At 39.7% G+C, this 24,116-nt stretch overlaps 2 protein-coding genes and 2 long non-coding RNA genes across 6 annotated transcripts in view; 3 read left to right on the top strand and 1 right to left on the bottom strand.

Moving 5' to 3' along the window:
• The window catches only part of LOC148735633 (uncharacterized), a 29,988-nt gene extending 21,745 nt beyond the window's left edge, over positions 1-8,243 (top strand). Inside the window, exon 3 of the long non-coding RNA XR_015998812.1 lies at positions 7,615-8,243. This is a non-coding gene — a long non-coding RNA (uncharacterized LOC148735633). The remainder of the gene's footprint in view (positions 1-7,614) is intronic.
• Positions 2,916-8,236, bottom strand: LOC148735634 (uncharacterized). 3 transcript variants are annotated; one of them, XR_015998811.1, is made up of 5 exons: positions 8,094-8,236; positions 7,026-7,131; positions 4,492-4,534; positions 3,881-3,926; positions 2,916-3,312 (listed from the first exon to the last, which is right to left on the bottom strand). It is a non-coding gene; the product is annotated as an uncharacterized LOC148735634 (long non-coding RNA). The 3 variants fall into 3 exon arrangements; XR_015998809.1 differs by having other exon boundaries at positions 7,079-7,131; XR_015998810.1 differs by having other exon boundaries at positions 7,079-7,131; positions 8,089-8,228.
• A 287-nt stretch (positions 8,244-8,530) lies between the features above and the next one.
• Positions 8,531-18,517, top strand: LOC111345182 (uncharacterized). The gene is made up of 3 exons (XM_088753555.1): positions 8,531-9,149; positions 12,200-12,460; positions 16,792-18,517. Exons 1-3 carry the CDS (start codon positions 8,663-8,665, stop codon positions 18,054-18,056), a joined length of 2,013 nt encoding a protein of 670 aa, XP_088609681.1. The 5' UTR covers positions 8,531-8,662; the 3' UTR covers positions 18,057-18,517.
• Positions 18,518-20,081: 1,564 nt separating this feature from the next.
• Positions 20,082-23,143, top strand: LOC148735632 (uncharacterized). The gene has a single exon (XM_088753556.1). It carries the CDS (start codon positions 20,377-20,379, stop codon positions 21,673-21,675), a length of 1,299 nt encoding a protein of 432 aa, XP_088609682.1. The 5' UTR covers positions 20,082-20,376; the 3' UTR covers positions 21,676-23,143.
• Positions 23,144-24,116: the final 973 nt, after the last annotated feature.

Here is a 24,116-nt window from a genome sequence, read left to right as displayed (position 1 = left end):
ATGGGAACTTCGGGTATTATTCACTTGTAGCATGAATGCTCAGAATTTACCTCGTTTTTCTAAAATCCACTGATTAAATGGAAAATCGGGGTGAAGATGGGATATGAGAACAAAAGGTATTAGCTACTTGTGGGCCGAATTCTCAAAATTCATCCCGTTTTTCTAGAGTACATTGAAAAAAAAAATGGAAAATCGGGTTAAAGATTGGATTTGGCTCTCTAAGATCTATCCCACTCGAAGGACGAATTCTCAGAATTTATTCCGCTTTTCTAGAATTCACTAAGAACACAAACATTTTTTAAATGTGGAGTTTTTTCTATCTTCCATTTAACTAAGACTAGCGAGCCGCACAAAGAAACACTTTTTGTCGTTGTAAGCTTCTCATTTATTTCGGACGCGTTTCGACCCCAGTTAAGACTTCTTTAGGGAATGATTACAATTAAAGGGGAACAGTACATTACATAGTGCGTTGTGTCTAAGTTTTTAATTTCTATAGAAGTTAATTAATTAATAATAACTGAAAGCGGGCCGGCGTTATAAAAAACTCCTAATTACAATTAAGCTATTTGCGTATTGCTTTATTTTAAGGGGCTAACGATTAGCGCTAATCGTAGAATTCACCGCTGAAAAAAAAATGGAAAATCGTGGTAGAGATGGCATATTGGAACTTAGAGTCTTATCCACTTGTAGCGTGAATCCTCAGAATTTACTCCGTTTTTCCAGAATTTATTGAAAAAAGAAATGGAAAATGGGGTAAAGATTGAATATGGCGAGTCAGTGGGAGCCCCGTTTTTCTACTCATTGAAAAAAAATGGAAAATCGGGGTAAAGTAGATTAGATGTGGCAAGTCAATGGAATATATTCGACTTGGAGGATGAGTTACTAGAATTTTCCCTGTTTTCTATAATTCCTTGAAAAAAATTCCAAAATCAGAGCAAGATGGCATAAGGGAACTACGGGTATGTACTACGCTTGTAGCATGAATTCTCAGAGTTTACCCCGTTTTTCTAGAATTAATTCATTAAAAAAGGAAAATCAGGAAAGATTTGACATGACAACGTAGGTTATATTCCACTTGCGGTATTAATTCTAAGAATTTACCCCTGTTCTCTAGAGTTCACTTAAAAAAAAACTGGAACATCGAAGCAAAGATGGCATTTGGGAACTTCGGGTATTATCCCCTTGTAGCATGAATTGTCAGAGTTTGTCCTGTTTTTCTGGAATTGATTCATTAAAAAAAAAGAAATTCGAAAATTGGGGTAAAGATTGGCTATGACAACTTAGGATATACTCCGCTTAGGTATAAATTCTCATAACTTACCGTCCCCTTTTTTTCTGGAGTTCATTGAAATAAAGATAGAAGAGCGGGTTCAAGATTGAATATGGAAACTCAGAATGTATTTTACTTATGGGGTGAGTTTTCAGAATGAACGCCGTTTTTTCGGAATTTATCAGAAAAAACGGAACATCAGGGATGTACCGAGTTATAATTCAATCACTGTGCGTTAGAATATATTCTTTTTATGACATGAATTGTTGTTTTTTTAAAATTCTCTGAAAATAATGAAAAGTCGGGTAAAGATTACACACAACAAGTTGGAATATGTTTCATTTGCAGGATGAATTGTCCGATTTTACCCCATTTTTGGCATTTCCCACATGTGGGAGTAATTGTCAGATTTTACGTTGTCTCTAATAAATGAAAAAAAAATGGAAAATTAGGGTAAAGATTTGATATGGCAACTAAGGTTATATTCCACTTGCGTGATGAATTGTCAGAACTTATCACGGCTTTCTCGGGACTCGTTGAACAAATGGAAAATTGGGGTAACGATTGGACACGGCAAGTCATGATGTTAACCGATCGAATTGTCACGATTCCCGTTTTTCTACAGTTAATTGAACAAATCGGGATAAAGATTGGATATGGAAAAGTTATGATATTATCCACTTGTGGGATGAATTGTTGTAATTAACCCCGTGTTTCTAGAGTTGATCGAGAAAGTGGAAAATTAGGGTGAAGATTGGATTTAGCATGTTAGGATATGTATACTAATTGCTGGATAAATTGTCAGAATTTATTGCCTTTTTTCGAGAATTTCCACATTCAGTGAAAAATGGAAAAAGGGGTTAACAATGGATATGTCAAGTTTGGATGTATTGCACATGTAGAGTACGAGCTGTGAAATTGTTTTGATTTTCGAATGCACTCAAAACATGGAAATAAGGATAAACAGATATACTGCAGTTGTAAGTTGGATCGCTGGAAGTGCACCCTTAATTCGCGTAAGAAAATTTTGGGTCGGGGGGTAGTTGTCGGAAGGCTATCCCCGGGTGAAGTTAATAATTTTAGTCGGTACTTTGTAGGATCCCCTGCACAAAGCCTTAGGATTATTCGACAAATATCACTTAGTTTGGGGAGATTATTTTGCTGGAAAAGAGAATGTAGCCTCCCCATAAAATATGTATCAGTATGCAAGTTTTGGTGTTATGTGTCACCACTGTGATGTTCTGATTGTTGAAAAGGGTCTGCATATTATTCACACCCCTGGAATTTAAGTCAATTTAGCGTTAAAAATGTCTTCAGCCAATGAGAAATTTTCCCAGAAGTCGCTGTATACACAGATGCATGTGCATATATTGACGGCAACCTATTGATTTGTCTTTGCTTGACAAGCAAAGTGAACGTCTTCGTAGAGGCTCACGGGTACTATTCACCGCCAGATAAAACATTGTAACAGAATAATTGAAGGGTTCATTGCAAAAGAAGCCCTTGGTGACTTAGGATGAACTACTGTCGTCCCATTCCAACGTGCTGCCTGTTTACTTGTGGGACGGAAGGAGAACTTAACATGACATCAAGAGTCACTTAGTCGGCCTTCACAAAAGAAAAATCTATGTAAGCAAAGGACAAGTTTTAAGTTTCTCTTCCAAATATTTAATGTCTTCCGATGACATTGACGTACTAATGTGGCTGTTCTATTATAAACAAGATCATCAAGCTCACTAAAAAATAAAAAAAGAAACAATATACATTAAATTTATATCCCTGATAGAGTAGTTTTCCAAGAGATTATGATTTCACATATTTGAAAAAAAGAGGAATTAGTGTGACATAGATATATAGGTCGAAAATTTTAAAAGCGATAACTTAAGTATAGGTATGTGTCGGAAAAAATTAATGATCTTCTCCCTTTCTTTGTTTCTCTCTTTTCGTTTGCTCCTCCCTTTTTCTTTGTTCTTCTCTTCCTCTTTCCAGCTGCTCTTCCATAACTATTTCTTGTTCCAGCCAGTCCATGTTAATCACATGCTCTTCAAAACATAAGATATGTATCACTTAGTAACATCAACATACGACATTTTACAAAGCTGTTTAGCCCTGAGCCTCTGTGGTCTAATACTTCCTTCAAAATCCGTAGACATGGCCGTCCAGTGATGGCCTTTATCACCACCAATGTTCATACTTGAGATACAATAACGTTCACCCCAGAATGTGCACATGAACCATTAGGGAGAGTACCTCTTTCCGTGCCAATATTCTTTGATATGCCTGACACCTAAGTCGCTGATTATTAATTTTTAAGTAATGTTATAAGTGAGAAAACAGTAGTTTGACTGCTTCTCAGGGATGAAATACACCAATACTTCACTATGCCAGACACCCTCATCTGAAGTTGTGTGTAATTCATAACAGCCTTGTTCACTGGTTTTATTTCATGATAGGCGATAAACCTCAAAGCAACTTCAAGAACTCCCTTAGAACATTCAATTTTAAAGGGACGATTTCCTGTTGAGTTGTTAGGTTAGCCAAAATTCTGTTCTATTCTGAAAGTATGAGAAACCCTCTCAGGATGGCAGAGAAGAAATTAGTTTTTCTCACCACGTGGTCCTCCATCTTGAGCCATGGTAAAAATTGATCAACAATCCTATTTTTAAAGAGAACGAGAGAATATGGGTGGTTACCAGTTTGCTCGGCTACCAGGTATTCAGAGAAAAACATAAGAGGATATGCAGAGGCTAAAGCCACTGTGTATCAAAGCATTCACTTCAATATTATAAAAGTAATGCAAATTTTTCGTTTTTAGGGCAGATTTATATGATACGACTTAATCGCATGCGACAAGCTCGAGGTTACTTCCCACTTTTGCGGGTGTCCTTCGGGAAAAAAATTGTTTGCACACTACAGTAGTTTCACTAAAATCTTAGCAAACTATGTATCAGAAGAAAGCTTCATAAATGTTTACGATAAAAATATGTCTCAAGCAACTTTTCTTTCAAGGACGTATCAAGATCCAATATGATGTGAAATGACCGAAGGGTCTTCTATTTAATTTATTGGACATGGGATGCTGCAGCACGAGCTAATTCGCTGCACAGTCTTATTCACACTTATTACACAACACGTGTGCAAAGCATGTCAATTAAAAATAACAAATATGGAGAGTGCAGACTACTTTCAATAACTTATAGTGCAAGCAATTTGTTCCTTACCATCATTATTTTGTGTTTACTTTCCATTTACAGACTCAATTGGCTGTCAAAAAAAAAAAAATCAAAAAATTTTACCTTTAGTTACTTCTTAAAGTAAGAAACCACAAGACTAAACAACAAGTGTAGAAACTTAGACATACTTAGGCTAAAACTCTGATTCAAAAATAAAAAACTACCCCCCTGCAAAAAAAAAATTATACCAGTCTTTGATACCATCCTGTTAATCTCCAATTTTTTTTCACTTTTCTTTGCTTTTAATTTTGTAAACACATATCATGCTTCTTCTCAATGGCAAGAGCCTGAGTTTCCAAGAAAACCCAAATAACCAGAAAGAGTATTGGCAGGAAAGATAACCAAATGAGCAGTGGTATAAAACTAGAGCTTGGAGCAATTAACTGACCTGAATGACTGCTACACCCCATTCTTTTTTCCCAGGTCTATGTAAACTAGATTTTGAGCAAAGAATGCAATACCTTGCAAAACATCTGCTAGGATGACTCTATTAATAGTGTGCATGATCATCATCTCTTCCTGAGATAGCACTCTTCACTTCAATGTTTTTATGGAGGCTTTGGTAAGATTGTGGAAAGGAGGGACAACATTTGAGCAGCTAGGAGAGACCAAAATGACAGTGTGGCAGCCATTTATTCCCACTTGGATGGCAAAGTCTGAGGAACCTTCCCCTTGAAATTTAAAAGTTTGGATGTCCAAAAGGGTCCATTTTTGGTTGCTATTTTCAAAGTTGGCTAAAAATTATAGCTACTATGAGGGAGAGTATGTGGAGACACGGTGGCCTCATGGTTAGTGCGCTCGACTCTGGATTGAGTGGTCCAGGTTTGAACCCCGGCCAGGACATTGTGTTGTGTTCTTAGGCACGACACTTTACTCTCACAGTGCCTCTCTTCACCCAGGTGTATAAATGGGTACCAGCTTTGCCTTGCTCAAAAAATGAAACTGTGCTGAGGACAACATTAGATTTTGGGATATGGTGTTGTGATTTCTAACACAGAATCTTTAATGCAATTACTGATAGCGAAGGAGTTAATTACTGTATTTATCCATGTATAAGTTGACCCCCATTTTCAAGGTTGAAAATCAGATTTTTCATTATTTCTAGTAAAGAAAAATTCAGACCGACAGAAATTTCCCATATGGTTGATCTCTTATTTCTGAGAATGTATTGAAAACACGGTGAATTAAAAAAAAAACTGCAGAGCAAAATGTAACCATGTGCTGTGAAGTTTAGTAGCACTTGTTTACATCCCCACGATTCATGATTTAAGCATATACAACCACTTCGATTTACTGGAGAAGTAATTCACCATCTTTTGTAAATCGTTTTGAAAATGAAATCCACATGCATTTAAATAACCTTTTGAAAGGAGATTTAGTAGACTAAAGGAACACCGAAGAGCTTCGAAGGATTGCTTGATGAAAACACGGCCATCTTGGAAACTACACAATATTTAACATAGATGGTCCACACACGTAACAACCAAGACCACACAAGAAAACAGCATTTGCCAGGTCACTAAGTTACTGTAATCATTCGCTGAAAATGAGAATTCAGCACCGAAGCTGTAAGGAAAATTGCCTGCTCTACAGATCACAAGATACAATAGAAATCAGCCCCACTAGGTTTCTGTTTAAGCCACATAAAATTTATTATTTCAAACTTTTTCATTGATGAAGAACGCACTGAAAACTGACAAAACTTGAACACAATTAGAACTTGTTTTGTGAACCTGGTTTTCCTAATGGACTTCAGGCAATTGTTATGCTAATTACTTGGTTTGCTTGGGTTAGGTCTTTATCATTCTATGATCTGTGTAAAAGACGAGTGTGATTTTTTGGGCTAATTTTTCCGTCATAAAGAGTCGACTTATACACAGATAAATATGGTGATACTTCAACGATAAATGTAGAGCATGGCAATCAATGAAATGATCAGTGTCTAATCATGAACTAGCTCTTTGTCAGTGACAAGTTTGCAAAACTGATATTGGAGAAGGGTACATTACTTCAAACAACAGTTACTGTGAAACCATCATACTGAAAAATATGGCGACTGCTACACTCAACCAAACCTCTTTGTGCAAGAAAATCCTGGAACCACTCATAAAAACAAGCAGTAACGGTCTGAAAAATTTAAACCTTGCATACGTTGTTGTTTTGAGAAATATTGCTTTCTACATGTGCCTTAGCCTAAGAGTAATGGTAAAATGTACAGGTGCCATATTTGTCTGTCAGTGGATTGAATCTATTGGGTGAACACCAGAAAAATAATAATATTGATACAATTAAAATGAGGGTTTAGTATAGGTATGCTATGGTTCAGTTTCATCCTTAGTTTAATTCTTTTACTTTTAATAGCTGAGGCCAAATTGATGGTGACACATCATCTCCTCATAACATACACTCTAGGAGCTACATTTTATCTTTCTTTACACAAAATGCATTTTCATTCATATCATTAACAAAACCAAAGGAAAATTATGCTTATACCAAGGACAAAAATTAATCACAACATTTACCTTTTTATAACTAGTGCATAATTTTCCAAGAAAATGTTTACAATGGAGCTTACCACCTCATTGGCACTTTTGTTTACTTTGCTTTGCTGCTGGTTGTCATCCATGCCTGCATGTATGAAATTAAGTAAGGGTGAAAAGATTAGTATTTTCTTTGCAAAGATAGTTGCAGCGAGTGTCTCCCCTAATATATGGATCACCAAAGGCTCACAATGAAAGCCAACAAGACCAAGTTCTTGCTAACACATGTAGGAGCAATAATTGCTAATAATAGGCAATAGTCTCTACTGAATTAAGTATTCAATTGTGCATGAATTAGTATTTATTTCATTTCATTATTGAAAACACAGTTGAAAAAGTATGTAAAGTGTGGTAACATATAACATGCATATTATTATCATATTCCTTATGATTTAGTTCAAAGGGCTTTATTCTAAATAGATCAAAAGAAAGAAAGTGGCTTACGTCAGCCACTGATTTCAATCAAAAAGCACACATTATTAAGCGAAGAGTAATTTTGCTGCAAATCTGTCCTCTTTTGGGCGAGCAAAGAGAATGATTTAATGCATCGTAACCCAACTGTTTCTTGCAGGAGAGCATGGGAGAGAGCACCCTATCCTTTATAAAAGATACCAGATCTTCATCATACGTGTCAACAGTTTGTGAGTTAACTTTCCAGGATATATGATGTTTGACATCAACCATACCAGAGGTTGAATTTTTGCGTAGTCCCATACAACTACAAGACACTATGAGATTGCTACATGTAACATAATAAAAATTATAATGCGGCTGGAAGAAATTCACAAATTTTCGGTCATTGAAACACGGAGATCTGTCTCGTTTTTTAATTATGTATCATCTAGCTTTGCATGTCCCAAACAAAATAATAAAAAAATATCATCCCTCGACACAGAAGGATTCAATGAATCCAGGTTAGTAGTTACTCGGACGCTTTATCGGTATACATCTGACAGTATTTAGCCCGAAACTTGAACGCGATCTTTGAAGAATGGTTGTAATATTTAAATTTAACAAAAATACTAGCATGAAGTGCAACCGAAACCTTACCGTACTAGTTCCGATAGAAAAGCACAACTTCGATCACCAACGCACTCCAAACTAATAAGGGAATCGAAGCCACGAGGCAACGTCAAATTCTCGTCTTCCTAAGCTTTCCAACGTATCGAAGAAAATTTCGCCAATAATTCGCACTTAAAACGTAACCAGAATCTTAATCTTTCACCAATGCGAAGTGTCCCAAACGACACCAAGGATAGCTCATGAAACAAGGATATCCCGTGAAATTCTTTACCTTCGAGCGCGGAAATCTTAACGATCTTCTTACAATTCATATTTTTGCATTGCATCCCTCCCCTAGTTGGGAAGTGACAAGCAAGAGACACGTTCACAACGCCTTTTGATTGGAAGAAATAAAACCACATTCTATTGGTTATTAGTTGTGAGGACATAACTGCAACGGAAGACACAACTGCAACGCTACATGGTCTTCTATTCAACTCGCCTTTATTGAATTAGCAACTGAAGGTCAAAGGGACTGGATGCGAGCACGTACAAAGTGTCGTTTGGTACTCGCGTCTTTAGCGGTGTTATTTCTAGCGTAATAACAAGTAAACATTATGCATAAAAGGCTGTTTCGGAAGGCCTTAACCTCTATCGTTAGATGCTTGAAATTTCGATTCTTCGCTGTATCACTGGGCATTGTTAGTGTTACATCGTTTGCGCTTATCTTTTACAAAGGTCTCCCTTGGAAAACATCGGACACGCATGTGGCGGAACTTCATCATCGACTATCAGTAATTGATGTTCAGAGGATTTTAGCCAACAAAGCAGCCGAAGAATCTACCGCTTGTAAGCTGCCCGTTTTAGATCCATTTCATCCCAGCGTGGTTAATTTTATGAAAGATCTTGGCAAACTCAATTGCGAAGGCGTCAGTTACTCTAGTTTCGAAAACAACGTGCTTCGAGTGGAAGGTGAAGGAATCGTCTCCGCACAATACAGAAAGATCGAAAGGCCTCAAGGAAACGATTTTGATGTGGTTCTTTCGGATCCGGTTCAAGTTTTGAACACGAGCGGGATTCGAGCGTCAGCGATGGACCAGAAAGGTGAGAGAAATGTATAAGGCCTAGTTTATACTTCGCGCTACAGTCGAATTTAATTCAAGGTCTTACAAGTAATTCAACTCGACGATAGCGCGACGTCTAAAACGAATTAAATTCGTCTGGTAAATTAAATTCGTCCTTGACGTTTTTTCCGTCGACGGATAAAATATCGATAACGCGTCTTCAGGTTTAACGTCGTACTAGCGTCGCGTCGAATGAAATGCATACATTTTCTTTGGGTATTTCAACCGCGCCATGTTTGTTTCAAAATGACACCTCTGACCAAGGCTTTGCAGTTGGGAAGAGAATTAAATTCGATCGTATTGATTTCGACGCATAAAACCACGCCACGATTTACGTCGACGGAAAATTCGTCTGAATTATATTCGACTGTAGCGCGACGTATAAACGAGGCCTAAGACATAAATAGCACATAATGTAAATATTCTTTCGCAATCCAAAACGCCCTGCAGGCGATTTCCGTGTGTCATTTGAATTTTACTTGTCCGTTCTCTACGATACTTGAATTGACTTTCCAGAACCAGCTCCTGCCGGAATAGGTGGGTCTCAGTTAGGTTAACCGTAAAGAAGGTAGCCTTAAATTTTTTCCCATAACCAATGTGTCATTCGATATTTCAAGATGTTAGGGATGTCCTGAGGCGAATTCGCTCACGCCTATTTGCATAATTAATTTTCATGTTCATCTGGGCAATTTACCATAGTTTAGAACCTTAGTTGGTGTTCAGTTCGAACAAAAACCCCAGTGCAACGTTTTAACACAGTCTGTTGAAAAAAGTCACGAGTTTATCAAATGCAGGAGGGCCCCGGTCGTGCGAATTTCCGAGGGAAATGAAAATGGGTCGAGCTGTCGAATTTCAACGATGCTGTTAATGATAACTAAGGCCCAGTTCAGACGCCGTACTTCAGCCGAGCCGAATCGAATTCAACTTTAGGCCGACCTAAGTTAGTTAATCCTGGCTGAATTGATTCAGATGCCGAACTTATTTCGGCCGAAATTAATTAATTGAAGAAAATTTGTGGCCGGGGCCGGCGCAGTTCAAGTAACAAATTTGATAAGTGTTATAAAGAACGAAAGTTATTTGTATGGCATGGTCGTTGTAAGGAAGATTTAAGTATTTTATTTGGTGACTTCTTTAAAGAAGTACCTAAATAAAGTCCTGCAGTTGATCTGTGTTTCGGCGCGACCAAATATACTTGCTTGAAATGTGAAATTCCAATATGCAATAAATGTTCAATTTTGTAAGAAAATAACATGCTGGTAAAGGCGTCGCTTTTTGCGAGCGATACACAAAAGAGGCAGGAAAGGACGTTGCTGACACAGAGGACAGCTACATCATGCCTAAAGAACCGACAGAGCGAATAATTAGTGTCAGTTCGAATGGCGTAGAATAGGGCGCCCATTCAATATCTGTCAGCATCGTTTTGCTCGGCCCTTCTTATCGAGTGCGTTCGAGTTCACAGTAGACTCGAGAGTCTGGTGTGGTTGTACGTGTCTGCTACTTTGTTAAGAGGGGCTCAAAGTCCCATATGCAGTCAGTTAGAGATAGGTACCCAAAGTTGCTTTAACTCAGAGATGCCAACCTCAGGAAATGTAAAATCTGGAGATTTTTCTTTTATAACACTCCGGCATCGAACTCCCCCCCCCCCCCCAAGAAAAAAATGGCACCCCTTCTCCATCAAATCGACCTTCATCCTCCCCAATCGTATAATTAATAGCTTCTAATGTTCACCTTAAAAAGGAAGATTTCCGAAGTCTTCCGAGGACAACCGAAGACTTCCAAAGTCGACCCGAAGATTTCCGAAATCTACCGAGGAATTTCGATGGTTTCCGAAGTTGATCCGCAGACTTTTGGAGTTGAACCGAAGTCTTCCGAAGAGTTTCTGATGTTGGCCCAGAAAAATAGGAAGGTTTCCCAAATATTCTGAAGACAAATCGAGTTTTAATTGTTTTGTAGAAGAAAACAATCAACTTAACCCGGATCACGCGGGTCAATGATCTTCATTGTTATTTAAAGGAAGAAACTTACCTTGAGTTCTTGAGATATTTGGTTGACAAGCCAAAGGAGGTATGCTTTGTGCCCTCTCAACAATAAAATTTCGGGTGTACGTAAATCCAAGGGGCACGTAGCCGAGCAGGTCCTTCTGAAGACAAGAAAAATCTACCGACGTGCTGAATCTTGCAATCACGCATGAGTTGGAAGTGGAAAATATTCGCCGGAGACCGGGCATTTATTTCTTGGGTTGTTATTGGTTAACAGAGATCCAATCAGACAGTCTGTTGTATGGCCGTGAAAAAGCGTTTGTTTACTTTCCGTCAACATGTGGTTTTGTAGTTAGAAGATTGCTTAAAAAAGTGCCTGAAAACGCGAGTAGTTAAAAAACCGAAATTTTTTTGCTTTGGGTATTTGAGGCATGACGTTAGCTCCCAGTGGTGCAAAGGTTCAAAGTCGCTTTTATCCGAGAGAATTGGTTATCCGTACGGGAGACCGGGAGATTCGTTCTGTATCCGGGAGACTCTCGGATTATCCGGGAGACTCTCGGATTATCCGGAAGGACCGGTAAAGCAAACACAATGCACAGTGAATTTTTAAACCATCTTTTCCCAAAAACAAACTCAAGTGAAAGAAGACATTTAAATAGCCAATTTTCAACGAAGAAAGCGATAGATGTGTACAGTATTAAGTTTTATTTTATATATAAAATCAACCTCTACTCAGAGACATTAATCCTCCTCTCATCTCAAACACGCGATGAAAGAGACAATTGGACTACTCTTGTAGTACAGAAAAAAGGCATTACTTCCTTGGGAGGCAGGGGGAAGTACAGAAATGTAGGCGTTGTAACTTTTTGGTGGCATGCTGGACTGATTTTTGTTTTTTGTTATGGCTTATCACTTTTAATTGACAAAAAGGAGGTCACATTCACTCTTAGACCCCGCTTAACTACGCCTTTTGGTATCTGGACAACACAATAATGGCCCTCAGCGAGGCTTTCACTAATAGTGTTTTTATCACTTCGATTTACTCTTGCAGGAACTTTTAGTGGAAATGTAACGGTTGATTACGACTTTATCCGAGTGGACGTCAAGACTTCTTCGGGTGAGACCAAAAGCGACGTACACATGCGCGTGTTTCCTAAAAAGGAAGTCCTCGCGCGGGAACAGAAACCTGGTGGTATTCCGCTGAATGTTGCACTTATCATGTTCGACTCTACATCACACGCTAATTTCAAAAGAAAGTTGCCCAAAACTTTGGAATATCTGACTAAGAACTTGAATACTGTCTTTCTTCAAGGTGAGTATAGTTTTGTTGAATTCTATAAAAGGTTTTATTTTTTGTGATAAGCGGCTGTTAGGTCGACTTTGAGTTGAAACTCCACTGTTTTGGAATGACATGTCAGTTTGACACGTCAGTCACAAGTGCCTGTACGTAGGGGTGGTAGTTAGGTTACCAAATTTCAATTTATTTCGTTTATTCTGTGGGCGGAACTTTTACCGTAAAAGCCAAAATTATGACACAAGCATGATGTGATTTTATCTCGAAGCCCGTCACAGTTAAGTACTTAGGTGTGCCTTTGCATGGGGCAAGGAGTGTTGTCAATCACAGATGTAAAGCCAAGCAAGTGAAGTAAGATTAAATAGCACCAATGTTATAGACAAGGTCAGTTTCTCTCCCTGGTCCTTTTCGCCTTCATTCCCATCGTGCAAAGTAGGTCTAGCAATCCTCATGAACATTAGGAAACCAACTGTTTATGGTCAACGATGATTGCTGATTAAGAAGCTGTTCAATTTTCAAGGATTAAGTGCTTTTTTTAAATGACGGATATTTGGCCAAACTATCATTTACGCCTGTCTGGACGTCGGTGTAAAACCCATAAAAATACTTCAATAATAATTGAGAATGCGAATGAATCTGTCTTGAATGTGTTCGCAGGGAATTCTAGTAAAGTCAATAATTCCTCACAGACAAAATAATTTCCCAAGATGATGTTATAAATGATTTTCTATCACAACCAAACAACAAATCGTATGGTTTATAATCTTGTCCTACCCAACTTCTTAAATGTTCGTGCGATATTTGATCTCCTGTCCTATCGAAATTATTTAAAACTGTTCTACAGCAACGAAACTTTAGAGCACTGACCAAGGAAATAGTGGAACATTTGCAGTACTTAGTGCAAAGGAATAGTTTGTTATGGCAGCAGAAACGAACACAGCTACCTACACTACAGACAAATTTCTCTGCCACAGAAAACAACGCAAAAAAAAGCACCACTCCCATATTTCCCTTGCCATTTCATTACAAGGTAGAGAATAGGAACTCCACCATATGCATGTTGTGAATATATGCGACAGTGGTTGTGTTGTCAGTCAGCACTCTGATGTGCATCTGGTTTAAATTTCGACATGGGCTTGTACGCTTACAGCAAACTGCGTTCAGTTCAAAGATATCAGTGCATGTGATATCCACCATTAAATGTTAAATCTTGCTCTCAAAGAAAGCTGCATATGTTGGTCAGAATTACCGTTCCTGGCTTTCAAGACGGCAGCCTTTTCTATTTCTATCTGACAAAAGAAAAGTTCGCCGTATTCAGCCTGTAGGAAAGAAAAAAAACCATCATACCTATGAGTTGTGCAACCTCCCGTAATGTGGGTGTGGATTTTTCTAATACTCCCTAGGCCACCTGTCTAAATTTCTAGTATTTCTCCTCTGATATGGACACAGTCATATTCATAGAGTTTAGAATGAGACCCAAAAGGTGAATTGTCTGGGTTGATGTTGTAACTGATTTCTGAACATGTGGTAAGACCCCAAATATTTAAGCTAGGCAAGGGTATTATTTACATTACGTTGACATTCAAAAGAATAGCCAACTAGGAATGAATAGTCTAAATAACACTTGAAATGTGCCCCAAAAAGAGAGAAAACTGTTTTCATAATTTTGGTGAAAATGCGCGGAGCAGATGATAGGCCTTGGGCCAAACAAGTAAATTGATATAACTTTGTGTTCCAGAAAAATTTTGGATGTTTTTGGTGTTTTTTTTTTTTTTTTATGAACTGGCACAAAAAAAGGCATTTCTCAAATTAGTAGAAGGTATGTAGCACCCTGGTCTCTTTAGCTCGGTGCAGGTACAGATCGAATCCATTTTGAAATGGTGAAAAACCACAAAGCTCTTCAGTTCTTTGAGGTTTACAATTGTGCGATAGAGCCATCCTTCTTAGGCCTTAGAAAGACATTAGAGGCAAACTGACCTTGTTCATGGGTGCTTTCTTTTATAATCCTTTTATTGAGAGACTTTTCAGTTCGCAAATCAGTACTTAAACTTTCCTGAGCCGAAAACCTGATTGGCCTAGGTACAGAGAATTGCACAGGTTGAACTAAAAGTTCTATTTTGTACCCTGTGACAGCAGATAGAATGAAGGAATGCTGCGTAAGCTCTCTTTATCTGTTGAAAAAACGTTGGATTCAACCTCCCATTCTGACAGGTGAGGTCTCAAAATTTGTGAAGGAATTCACACTCAATGGATCAATTTTTGATTTGGTTGCTTGGATGACTTTGCAGCCCGATAGTTCCTCTCTTCCTTTTGGTAGTATCTGTAGTTTCCTCTTCTGTGGCAGCGTTCATGATTGAAACGCCCCCTGCAATGGAATAAAAAATTCCCCTTGAAATTGTGTGATCCCTTTAAGGAGAGGGACTTTCCTATTTTTTGTTTGGTGAGTTGTTGGGCTTCCTTTTTACTTTCTTTAACAGTTTTCAATCGTTCTGTCAGATCGTCTCCAAAGGGCTCTGAACCAACATGTTCTTTACTGCTGCAAATAGCACTATAGTTGACATCCAAATCAACTTTAAACAATTCACGGTGACACATGTTTCAGTCGAGATTAGTAGATGGTAGAGATTTCGTTAAGCTTTCCCATATCTCCTCTGGGGTAGGCATCGGAGATTGTTTCTCTAACGTCTCTCCTACCTTATCTGCAAGGTAGGCAAGTGGTATCAATCCTTGAATCAAGGATTCTTGAATTTTCTGTATCCTAGCATTCATGGTGCAGGTGGTTTTCTGGCCAATGTCCCTTATTTCAAGGTTAACCATCGTGACCCGTAGTATCGTTCAATTGTCGGGTCGTTCTACATCTTCCTTGCGTTTTGCCAACACGCGCTCCTTGAGCCCTGAGGCCAAAATATTATTGAGGACTTTGGCAGTTTTTTTCGTTTAGAGCTTTATCAGTTTGCTCATCCTCAGTGACTTGCTGAGCTAGGACGTCAACTAAACCGTCAGCGATAGTTATTTGTTGTTCAGAGCTCATTTTGCTCATCTTTGCCGAGGTTTCATTAATTTAATTAATTAGATTTAACATAATTTATGTAGCGCTAACTCTACTAATTGACCAAAGCGTTTCAACCTCTCTTTCCCCGTCATCCTCGCTCTTTTCGAGCGAGTTATTGTTCAAGCTGGTATCGTATGCCGCCTTAAGTTCGCTTATAACTGGAGCGAACGTGTTGACCACGGTCGTAAGTTGGTCAATCTTTTTTGTTCAGTTCGTCGACTCCTTTGGATGTCGTCGGTGGGTGTTTGATTGTGTTTGTTGTTGCTGGCTTTAACGGCTTCATGTCCTTAGGTGCTTTAGTTGCTGCTTTATCTTTGCCTTTAGAAGCTGTGAGAGTGTTATCTACAGCTGGGGAATTCCCCGGCGGTGCTAAGGGACAATTTTCGCTTACAATCTTTTCGAGAACATTTGGCGGTGTTGTTTGCATCTTGAAAGCCGTAAATATATACGTTTATATAGGTCGGGTTTTCTTCGAAAACCAACTAATAATACGAGTGAGGTAGCGCCCCACGCAGAACTCCAGATATTTGCAAGTTCACCAAAGGATGGTGAAAATATCTTGACACTTTTACTTACTTGACTAGTTGCACTTGTGCGGGGCGTAAGCGTGGAAGAATGACCAGTTATGCGCATGCTTAGTAATCTCGTGGAATCTCTGTGGTGATGACTGATGGAATTCGTACGTTCTGGTTATATGTTTGGCAACAGGTTAAGGTACTCAAACGACAGAATGACAGGCATTCGGATTTTTTTCTGAAAATCTAACAAATTGAGAGGACCTACACAACCCAAACAGTTATATGTTAAGGAGGAACTACTCGGTGATTTTGAATATATTTATAGATCTCATGTCTAACGCGCCGTCATGTCTAAGTTAGGGCTCAGTGTGTTGCAGATGTTGACATTTAGAAGTTACCTGAGGTCAGAATAGGGGCGCTTATTAACTAATACAAGTTCGAAGGGGCGCTTATTGGAACGAGGGCATTAATTGTAGTCATTACGGTAAACGATATGAAGTGAAAACACAAGTCTGCCTTCTTGTTAGATTTATACTAAAATAGTCGATTATTTGCTCTTGATTTCTAAACTTGATATTTGATTGGGGCATGGACCAGGAAAATTTTGATCCCGCAAAATACAAAACAGTGCCAGTCCACAAATTAGAACTCTCCCAAGTCGAAAGAAAAGCTGAAGTGGTCGCACAGAGATCCAGATCGTTAGCTAAAGGTTCTAATTAATACTAGATAGGATCGAAAACGCTCAAATTCATTCAGCCTAAATTTACTGTGTTTGATAGGAGAGACAATCGTAGGAGATGGTACTACGGCGCAGCTGTGTGGCATGTTCACAGGAATCGACGAGAATAAGCAACCCGAGGCGCGACGGAGAATGAGTGGCTCACAACCTGTGGACAGGTGGCGCTGGATTTTCAGAAATTACAAAGACAAAGGGTATGCTACCATGTTCTCAGAGGACATTCCAGGGTTAGCAGCCTTCAATTACCGTCTACATGGTTTCAAAGACCCTCCAACAGACCACTTCTCAAGACCATTCTGGATAGAAACAGATAAAATTTTAAGAGGAAAATGTATCAATAACCGACCAGCTCATAACGTATCTCTGAATTATTTGTTGAGTTTCTTTCGAAGTTACAAGGATCGGCCTAATTTTTCGTTCTTATCTCATGCTGCGCTTTCACACGATGACGTAAACATGATCTGTTATATAGATGAGGACCTCACACACTTCTTGCAAACATTTCAGCGAGAGTCATTTGAAGACAACACTATGCTGATTATTTTCGGGGATCATGGGCATCGGTTCGCTGATCTTCGCAAGACAATCCAAGGTAAACTAGAAGAGAGGTTTCCATTGATGTCAATTACACTACCAAAATGGTTTCCTGACAAGTACTCAGATCTCCACAAAAATCTCCGCCAAAACTCTCGCGTCCTAACATCACCATATGACGTTTATGCCACATTACGTCACATACTGTCATATCCACAATATCCAAGCGAGATTATAACCGGCCAAAGCTTGTTCAGCCGGATTGACGAGAGAAATCGAACGTGCGCAAGCGCAGGTGTGGAAGATCACTGGTGCCCCTGTCTTGATTTGGAAGCTGTGTCGCTGGAAGAGCCTGAAGTTACCGAAACAGCTAAGTTTGTCGTCACATTTATTAACGGTCTTACATCACAGAACGATGAAGTACGTCAGTTATGTCAGCGGTTAAAATTGAAGGAAATAAAGAGCGCGTTTCGCGAGATGCCGAAAGAAGCCATGCAGAGATTTGTAGACACCAAGAGAGGCGCCAACGACGAATGTGACTACTGTGCTGTGGTGTTGGGTGAAAAATCGGTTAATACTCTCGCTAAAGATACTTTATATCAGTTACAGTTTGTGACATCTCCAAACGAGGGATTTTACGAAGCCTCTGTTAGAATGAAGAAGGGTGTTCCCTCACTAGTAGGAGATATCAGTCGAGTTGACGCTTACCGAGATCAACCGTATTGCATCGCGTCTTCTCACCCTAGTCTAACCAAATACTGCTATTGTTAAACGAAGGAGAAAGTAAATTAGATACAAGCAGGCTACTCGAAGTGTTGGAAAGTGCGAGTGATCGAGTCTCTGTGCACCCGCCTCAGTCATAAACGAGTGACCAAAAGTGAACGTCCCTGGATATCCATGTATGTGACTGGTCATTGTTTACCTCCAGGGAAGGGGTCGGAGGAGTTTGATCGCGCCACAATTAAATTTACCTAATCCCCCCTCCCATCAGGTCCTGTTTTACGATCCCTCTCCTCCCTCATGCATTAACAGTTAATTGTCAGTCAATTTTACATGTCTTGAAGTATTTTAAAGCCTATTAAGACTCTAGACCTAATAATACCAGCTACGAGGTCCGTATTGCAGCCTCATAGTTCCTCTCTTCCTTTAGGTAGTAGCTGTAGTTTCCTCTTCTGTGGGAGCGTTCATGATTGAAACACGCACTGCAATTAAATAAAAAGTTCTCATTGGAATTGTGTAATCCCTTTGATGAGAGAGACTTTCCAATTTTTTGTTTGTGAGTTGTTGGGCTGCCTTTTTACTTTCCTCAACAGTTTTCAATCGTTCTGTCAGATCGTCTCCAAAGGGCTCTGAACCGACATATTCTTTACTGCTGCAAATAGCGTTATAGTTGACATCCAAATCAGCTTTAAACAATTCACAGCGACACATGTTTAAATCGTGATTAGTAGATGGAATAGATTTCGTTAAGCTTTCCCAGATCTTCTCTGGGGTGGACATAGGAGATTGTTTCTCTACCATCTCTCCTACCTTATCTGTAAGGTAGGCAAGTGGTATCAATCCTTGAATCAAGGATTCTTTAATTTTCTGTATCCTAGCATTCTTGGTGCAGGTTTTCGGTGTTGATCTTCGTTACCCGTAGCATCGTTCAATTGTCGGGTCGCTCTACATCTTCCCTGCGTTTCGCCAACACGCGCTCATTGAGCCCTAAGGCCAAAATATTACTGAGGACTTTGGCAACTTTTTTCGTCAAGAGCTTTATCAGTTTGCTCATCCTCAGTGAATTGCTGTGCTAGGACGTCAACTAAACCGTCAGAGACAGTTATTTGTTGTCCAGAGCTCATTTTGCTCATCTTTGCCGAGGTTTCAACCTCTCTTTCCCCTTCATCCTCGCTCTTTCCGAGCGAGTTATCGTTCAAGCTGGTATTGTATGCCGCCTTAAGTTCGCTTATGACCAGAGCGAACGTGTTGACTACGTTCGTGAGTTGGTCAGTCTTTTATGTTCAGTTTGTTCAGTCCTTTAGATGTCGTTGGCGGGTCTTCGCTTGTGGTTGTTGTTGCTGGCTGTAACAGCTTTATGCCCTTGGGTGTTATGGTTGCTGGTTTATCTGCCTTTAGAAGCTGTGAGAGTGTTATCTACAGCTGAGGAATTCCCCTGCGGCATCAAGGGACAATTTTCCCTAACAATATTTTCGAGAACATTTGGCGGTGTTGTTTGCTCTGAAACCATCTTGAAAGCCGTAAAAATACGTTTCAAAAGGTCGGGTTTGCCCCCTCAAACCAACTAATAATATGAGTGAGGCAGCGCCCCAGCTAGAGCTTCAGATATTTTCAAGTCCCACCAAAAGATGGTGAGAATATCTTGAGACTTTTACTTGCTTGACCAGTCGCACATGTGTTATAGCGGAGCGTAAGCGTAGAAGAATGACCAGTTATGCGCATGCGTAGTGATCTTGTGGAATCTCTGTGGTGATGATTGATAGAATTGGTACCTTTTGGTTATATGTTCGGCAACAGGTTAAGGTTGTCAAACGATAGAAAGACCGGCAGTCGGATTTTTTTCTGAAAATCTAATAAATTGAGAGGACCTACCCAATCCAGACAATATGTCGATGAGGAACTGCTTGGCGATTTTGAAGTTATTTATAGATCTCATGTCTAACGCGCCGTGATGTCTAAGTTAGGGCTCAGGGTGTTGCAGATGTTGACATTTAGAAGTTGCCTGAGGTCAGAATAGGGGCGCCTATTAACTAAAACAAGTTAGAGGGGGCGCTTATTGGAACAAGGGCGTTAATTCTAGTCATTACGGTAAACGATATGAAGTGAAAACACAAGTCTGCCTTCTTGTTAGATTTATACTAAAATAATCGATTATTCGCTCTCGATTTCTAGGCTTAATATATGATTGGGGCTTGAACCGGGAAAGTTTTGATCCTGCAAGATACAAAACATTGCCAATCCGCAAATTAGAACTCTCCCATGTCGAAATAAAAGCTGACGTGGGTCGTACAGAGATCCAGATCGTTAGCTAAAGGTTCTAATTAATTCTAGATAGGATCGAAAACGCTAAAATTGATTCAGCATCCATTTAATGTGTTTGACAGGAGAGACAATCGTAGGAGATGGTACTACGGCGCAGCTGTGTGGCATGTTCACAGGAATCGACGAGAATAAGCAACCCGAGGCTCGACGGAGAATGAGTGGCTCACAACCTGTGGACAGATGGCGCTGGATTTTCAGAAATTACAAAGACAAAGGGTATGCTACCATGTTCTCAGAGGACATTCCAGGGTTAGCAGCCTTCAATTATCGTCTACATGGTTTCAAAGACCCTCCAACAGACCACTTCTCAAGACCATTCTGGATAGAAACAGATAAAATTTTAAGAGGAAAATGTATCAATAACCGACCAGCTCATAACGTATCTCTGAATTATTTGTTGAGTTTCTTTCGAAGTTACAAGGATCGGCCTAATTTTTCGTTCTTATCTCATGCTGCGCTTTCGCACGATAACGTAAACATGATCGGTTATATAGATGAGGACCTCACACACTTCTTGCAAACATTTCAGCGAGAGTCATATGAAAACAACACTATGCTGATTATTTTCGGGGATCATGGACATCGGTTCGCTGATCTTCGCAAGACAATCCAAGGTAAACTAGAAGAGAGGTTTCCATTGATGTCAATTACACTACCAAAATGGTTTCTTGACAAGTATTCAGATCTCCACAAAAATCTCCTCCAAAACTCTCGCGTCCTAACATCACCTTTTGACGTTTATGCCACATTACGTCACATACTGTCGTATCCACAGTATCCAAGCGATATTACAACCGGCCAAAGCTTGTTCAGCCGGATTGACGAGGGAAATCGAACGTGTGCAAGCGCAGGTGTGGAAGATCACTGGTGCCCCTGTCTTGATTTGGAAGCTGTGTCGCTGGAAGAGCCTGAAGTTAACGAATCAGCTAAGTTTGTCGTCACAGTCATTAACAGTCTTACATCACAGAACGATGAACTGCGTCAGTTATGTCAGCGGTTAAAATTGAAGGAAATAAAGAGCGCGTTTCGCGAGATGCCGAAAGAAGCCATGCAGAGATTTGTAGACTCCAAGAAGGGCGCCAACGACGAATGTGACTCCTGTGGTGTGGTGTTGGGTGAAAAATCGGTTAATACTCTCGCTAAAGACACTTTATATCAGTTACAGTTTGTGACATCTCCAAACGAGGGATTTTACGAAGCCTCTGTTAGAATGAAGAAGGGTGTTCCCTCACTAGTAGGAGATATCAGTCGAGTTGACGCTTACCGAGATCAACCGTATTGCATCGCGTCTTCTCACCCTAGTCTAACCAAATACTGCTATTGTTCACCGAAGGAGAAAGTAAATTAAATACAAGCAGGCTACTCGAAGTGTTGGAAAGTGCGAGTGATCGAGTCTCTGTACACCCGCCTCGGTCATAAATGGCGGGCTTAACTTTAGTCCCAACGAGTGACCTAAAGTGAACTTTCCCTTAAGATATCCATTTGAGTGAGTGGTCATTGTTTACCTCTGGGGAAGGGGTCGGAGGAGTTTTGATTGTGTCACGATAAAATTTACCTGATCCACCCCCATCAGGTCCTGTTTTATGATCCCTCCCCTCTCTCATTGGCAGTTAATTGTCAGTCAATTAACTAAAGTTCCCCTCCCCCCTTCATACTCTGTTGGCGACAACTGATACCCTCTCCGTTTCCATGATAACCAGGTGATCCTACCAAAATCCTCCACCGCCCCATCCTTAAACGAGAAGAAAAACAATGACTGGTCGCCGATTCCATGCAGAAAGGTGACGAGAATTGAGGATCATTGAACTAGAAGATATTACTTGATCTCGTATCAAATTCGCAACTCTAAAATTGTAAGAAACGAATGATCTGATAGACAGAGTGGGGAATTGGACAATTTTAAGTGCGCTTTTTGATGCTCTGCGTTCAGGTTGATTCTGGGCCCGACAAGAAACCACATTAAAATGAGAGGGGATTGACCTATGTGCTTGAGCTAAGAGAAATTAGCATTACATCAAGATAACATCCTTTAGCTGATAAGTTCGTCAGTTTTCATGAACCATTTCACGATAAAATATTGGCTTTGCAAAGAGATTTTACACTTCAATCTCTTCTAGGAGTGAAAGCGCTCATCTCGTGAATCAAACTAGGCGAAAAGAGTCTCTAAGCTGTGCAAGTACAAAGCAGATATCTGATCCAGCCCCAGCCGTCTAATTTCATAATTGATAACCATATAACATTATTAGACTCTCAGCCCCCCCCAAGGCCCTCCTTCACAGCTTTGGTTGGTTTGTGTTTTTTTTTGGGGTTTTTTTCAACCACTTCTCTGACACCAAAACTCTAGCAATGACAGTATGGAGTGTTTAAAATTTACATGTCTTGGAGTATTTTATAGCTGATTTAAACTCTAGATCTAATAATTATGTTAATTACAAGCTAGGAGGTCCGTATTGTAGCCTGATAGTTTCTCTCTTCCTTTTGGTAGTAGCTGTAGTTTGGGTGCGTTTGTGATTGCAACGCCCCCTGTAATAAAATAAAAATTCTCCTTGGAATTGTGTGATCCCTTTAAGGAGAGAGACTTTGCAATTTTTTTGTTTGGTGAGTTGTTGGGCTTCCTTTTTACTTTCCTCAACAGTTTTCAATCGTTCTGTCAGATCGTCTCCAAAGGGCTCTGAACCAGCATGTTCTTTACTGCTGCAATTCAAGACTTTTTATTGGCTCAGCCATTTATATTAGCCAATATACCATAATCTAATATCTGTACGTTGTAACATCTGGTTTCTTCTTGCAAAATAAAGTCGAGAGGATTTGTCTAATATCTTGGAGGCGTCTTTTTGTAATAAAACGATTATTCCCCTCGCGCTTGTTGGATATGAGATGATTATAGCCAACGAGGCGCGTAGCGCCTCGTTGGCTATAATCATCTCATATGCAACGCGCGCTCGTGCAATAATTGTTAAATAGTTGACATCCAAATCAACTTTAATTTAAACGATTGACGGCGACACATGTTTAAGTCGTGATTAGTAGATGGTATAGATTTCCTTAAGCTTTCCCAGATCTCCTTTGGGGTGGGCATCGGAGATTGTTTCTCTACCGTCTCTCCTACCTTACTTGTCAGGTAGGCAAGTGGTATCAATCCTTGAATCTAGGACTCTTGAGTTTTCCGTGTATCCTAGCATTCCTGGTGCAGGTTTTCAGTGTTGACCTTCGTTACCCTTAGTATCGTTCAACTGTCGGATTGTTCTACATCTTCCTTGCGTTTTGCCAACACTCACTCATTGAGCCCTGAGGCCAAAATATTATCGAGGACTTTGGCAGTTTTTTTCGTCTAGAGCTTTATTAGTTTGCTCATGTTCAGTGACTTCCTGTGCCACGACGTTAAATTGGGCAGGATGCCCACTGTTCTCGCGACATTTACTTGCAGTGGCGAAAATGTTATAGATCTGTAAAATAAGCGGCGAAGTGTAAACAGGGAGGCTCTCATCGGTCGAAGATTACGCACGCTTTCCTCCGTAAGGAATACCCCCTTAGCTCATTAACTTGTCAAGGCGGAGCTAAGAAACAAAGGCCTCGTAACTTATTGTTTCATCCATTGTTTCTGATATCACACTTTAAGTGCGCGTATTTCAAACTGGCTATTTCAAGGGTTGTATTTTTAAAAGTCAATTGCATTCGAGTTTTACCAAAACCCATAACACTTTCATCTCTCGCTACAACTTAATCAACAACCATTTCGCTTCATATCAAGCCTACGACAGTTTGATAAATTTGAAATTGAAGGAAATA

This window comes from Stylophora pistillata, chromosome 3 (genome assembly GCF_964205215.1).
Source record: "Stylophora pistillata chromosome 3, jaStyPist1.2, whole genome shotgun sequence".
Lineage (NCBI taxonomy): Eukaryota > Metazoa > Cnidaria > Anthozoa > Scleractinia > Pocilloporidae > Stylophora > Stylophora pistillata.
This window is presented reverse-complemented; position numbering and strand designations above follow the sequence as displayed.

Coding starts and splice junctions, on each gene's coding strand:
- LOC111345182 (XM_088753555.1), top strand. CDS start 8,663: ATGCATAAAAGGCTGTTTCGGAAGGCCTTAACCTCTATCGTTAGATGC. Junction 9,150..12,199: donor GTCAGCGATGGACCAGAAAG/GTGAGAGAAATG, acceptor TTACTCTTGCAG/GAACTTTTAGTGGAAATGTA. Junction 12,461..16,791: donor GAATACTGTCTTTCTTCAAG/GTGAGTATAGTT, acceptor TGTGTTTGATAG/GAGAGACAATCGTAGGAGAT.
- LOC148735632 (XM_088753556.1), top strand. CDS start 20,377: ATGTGTTTGACAGGAGAGACAATCGTAGGAGATGGTACTACGGCGCAG.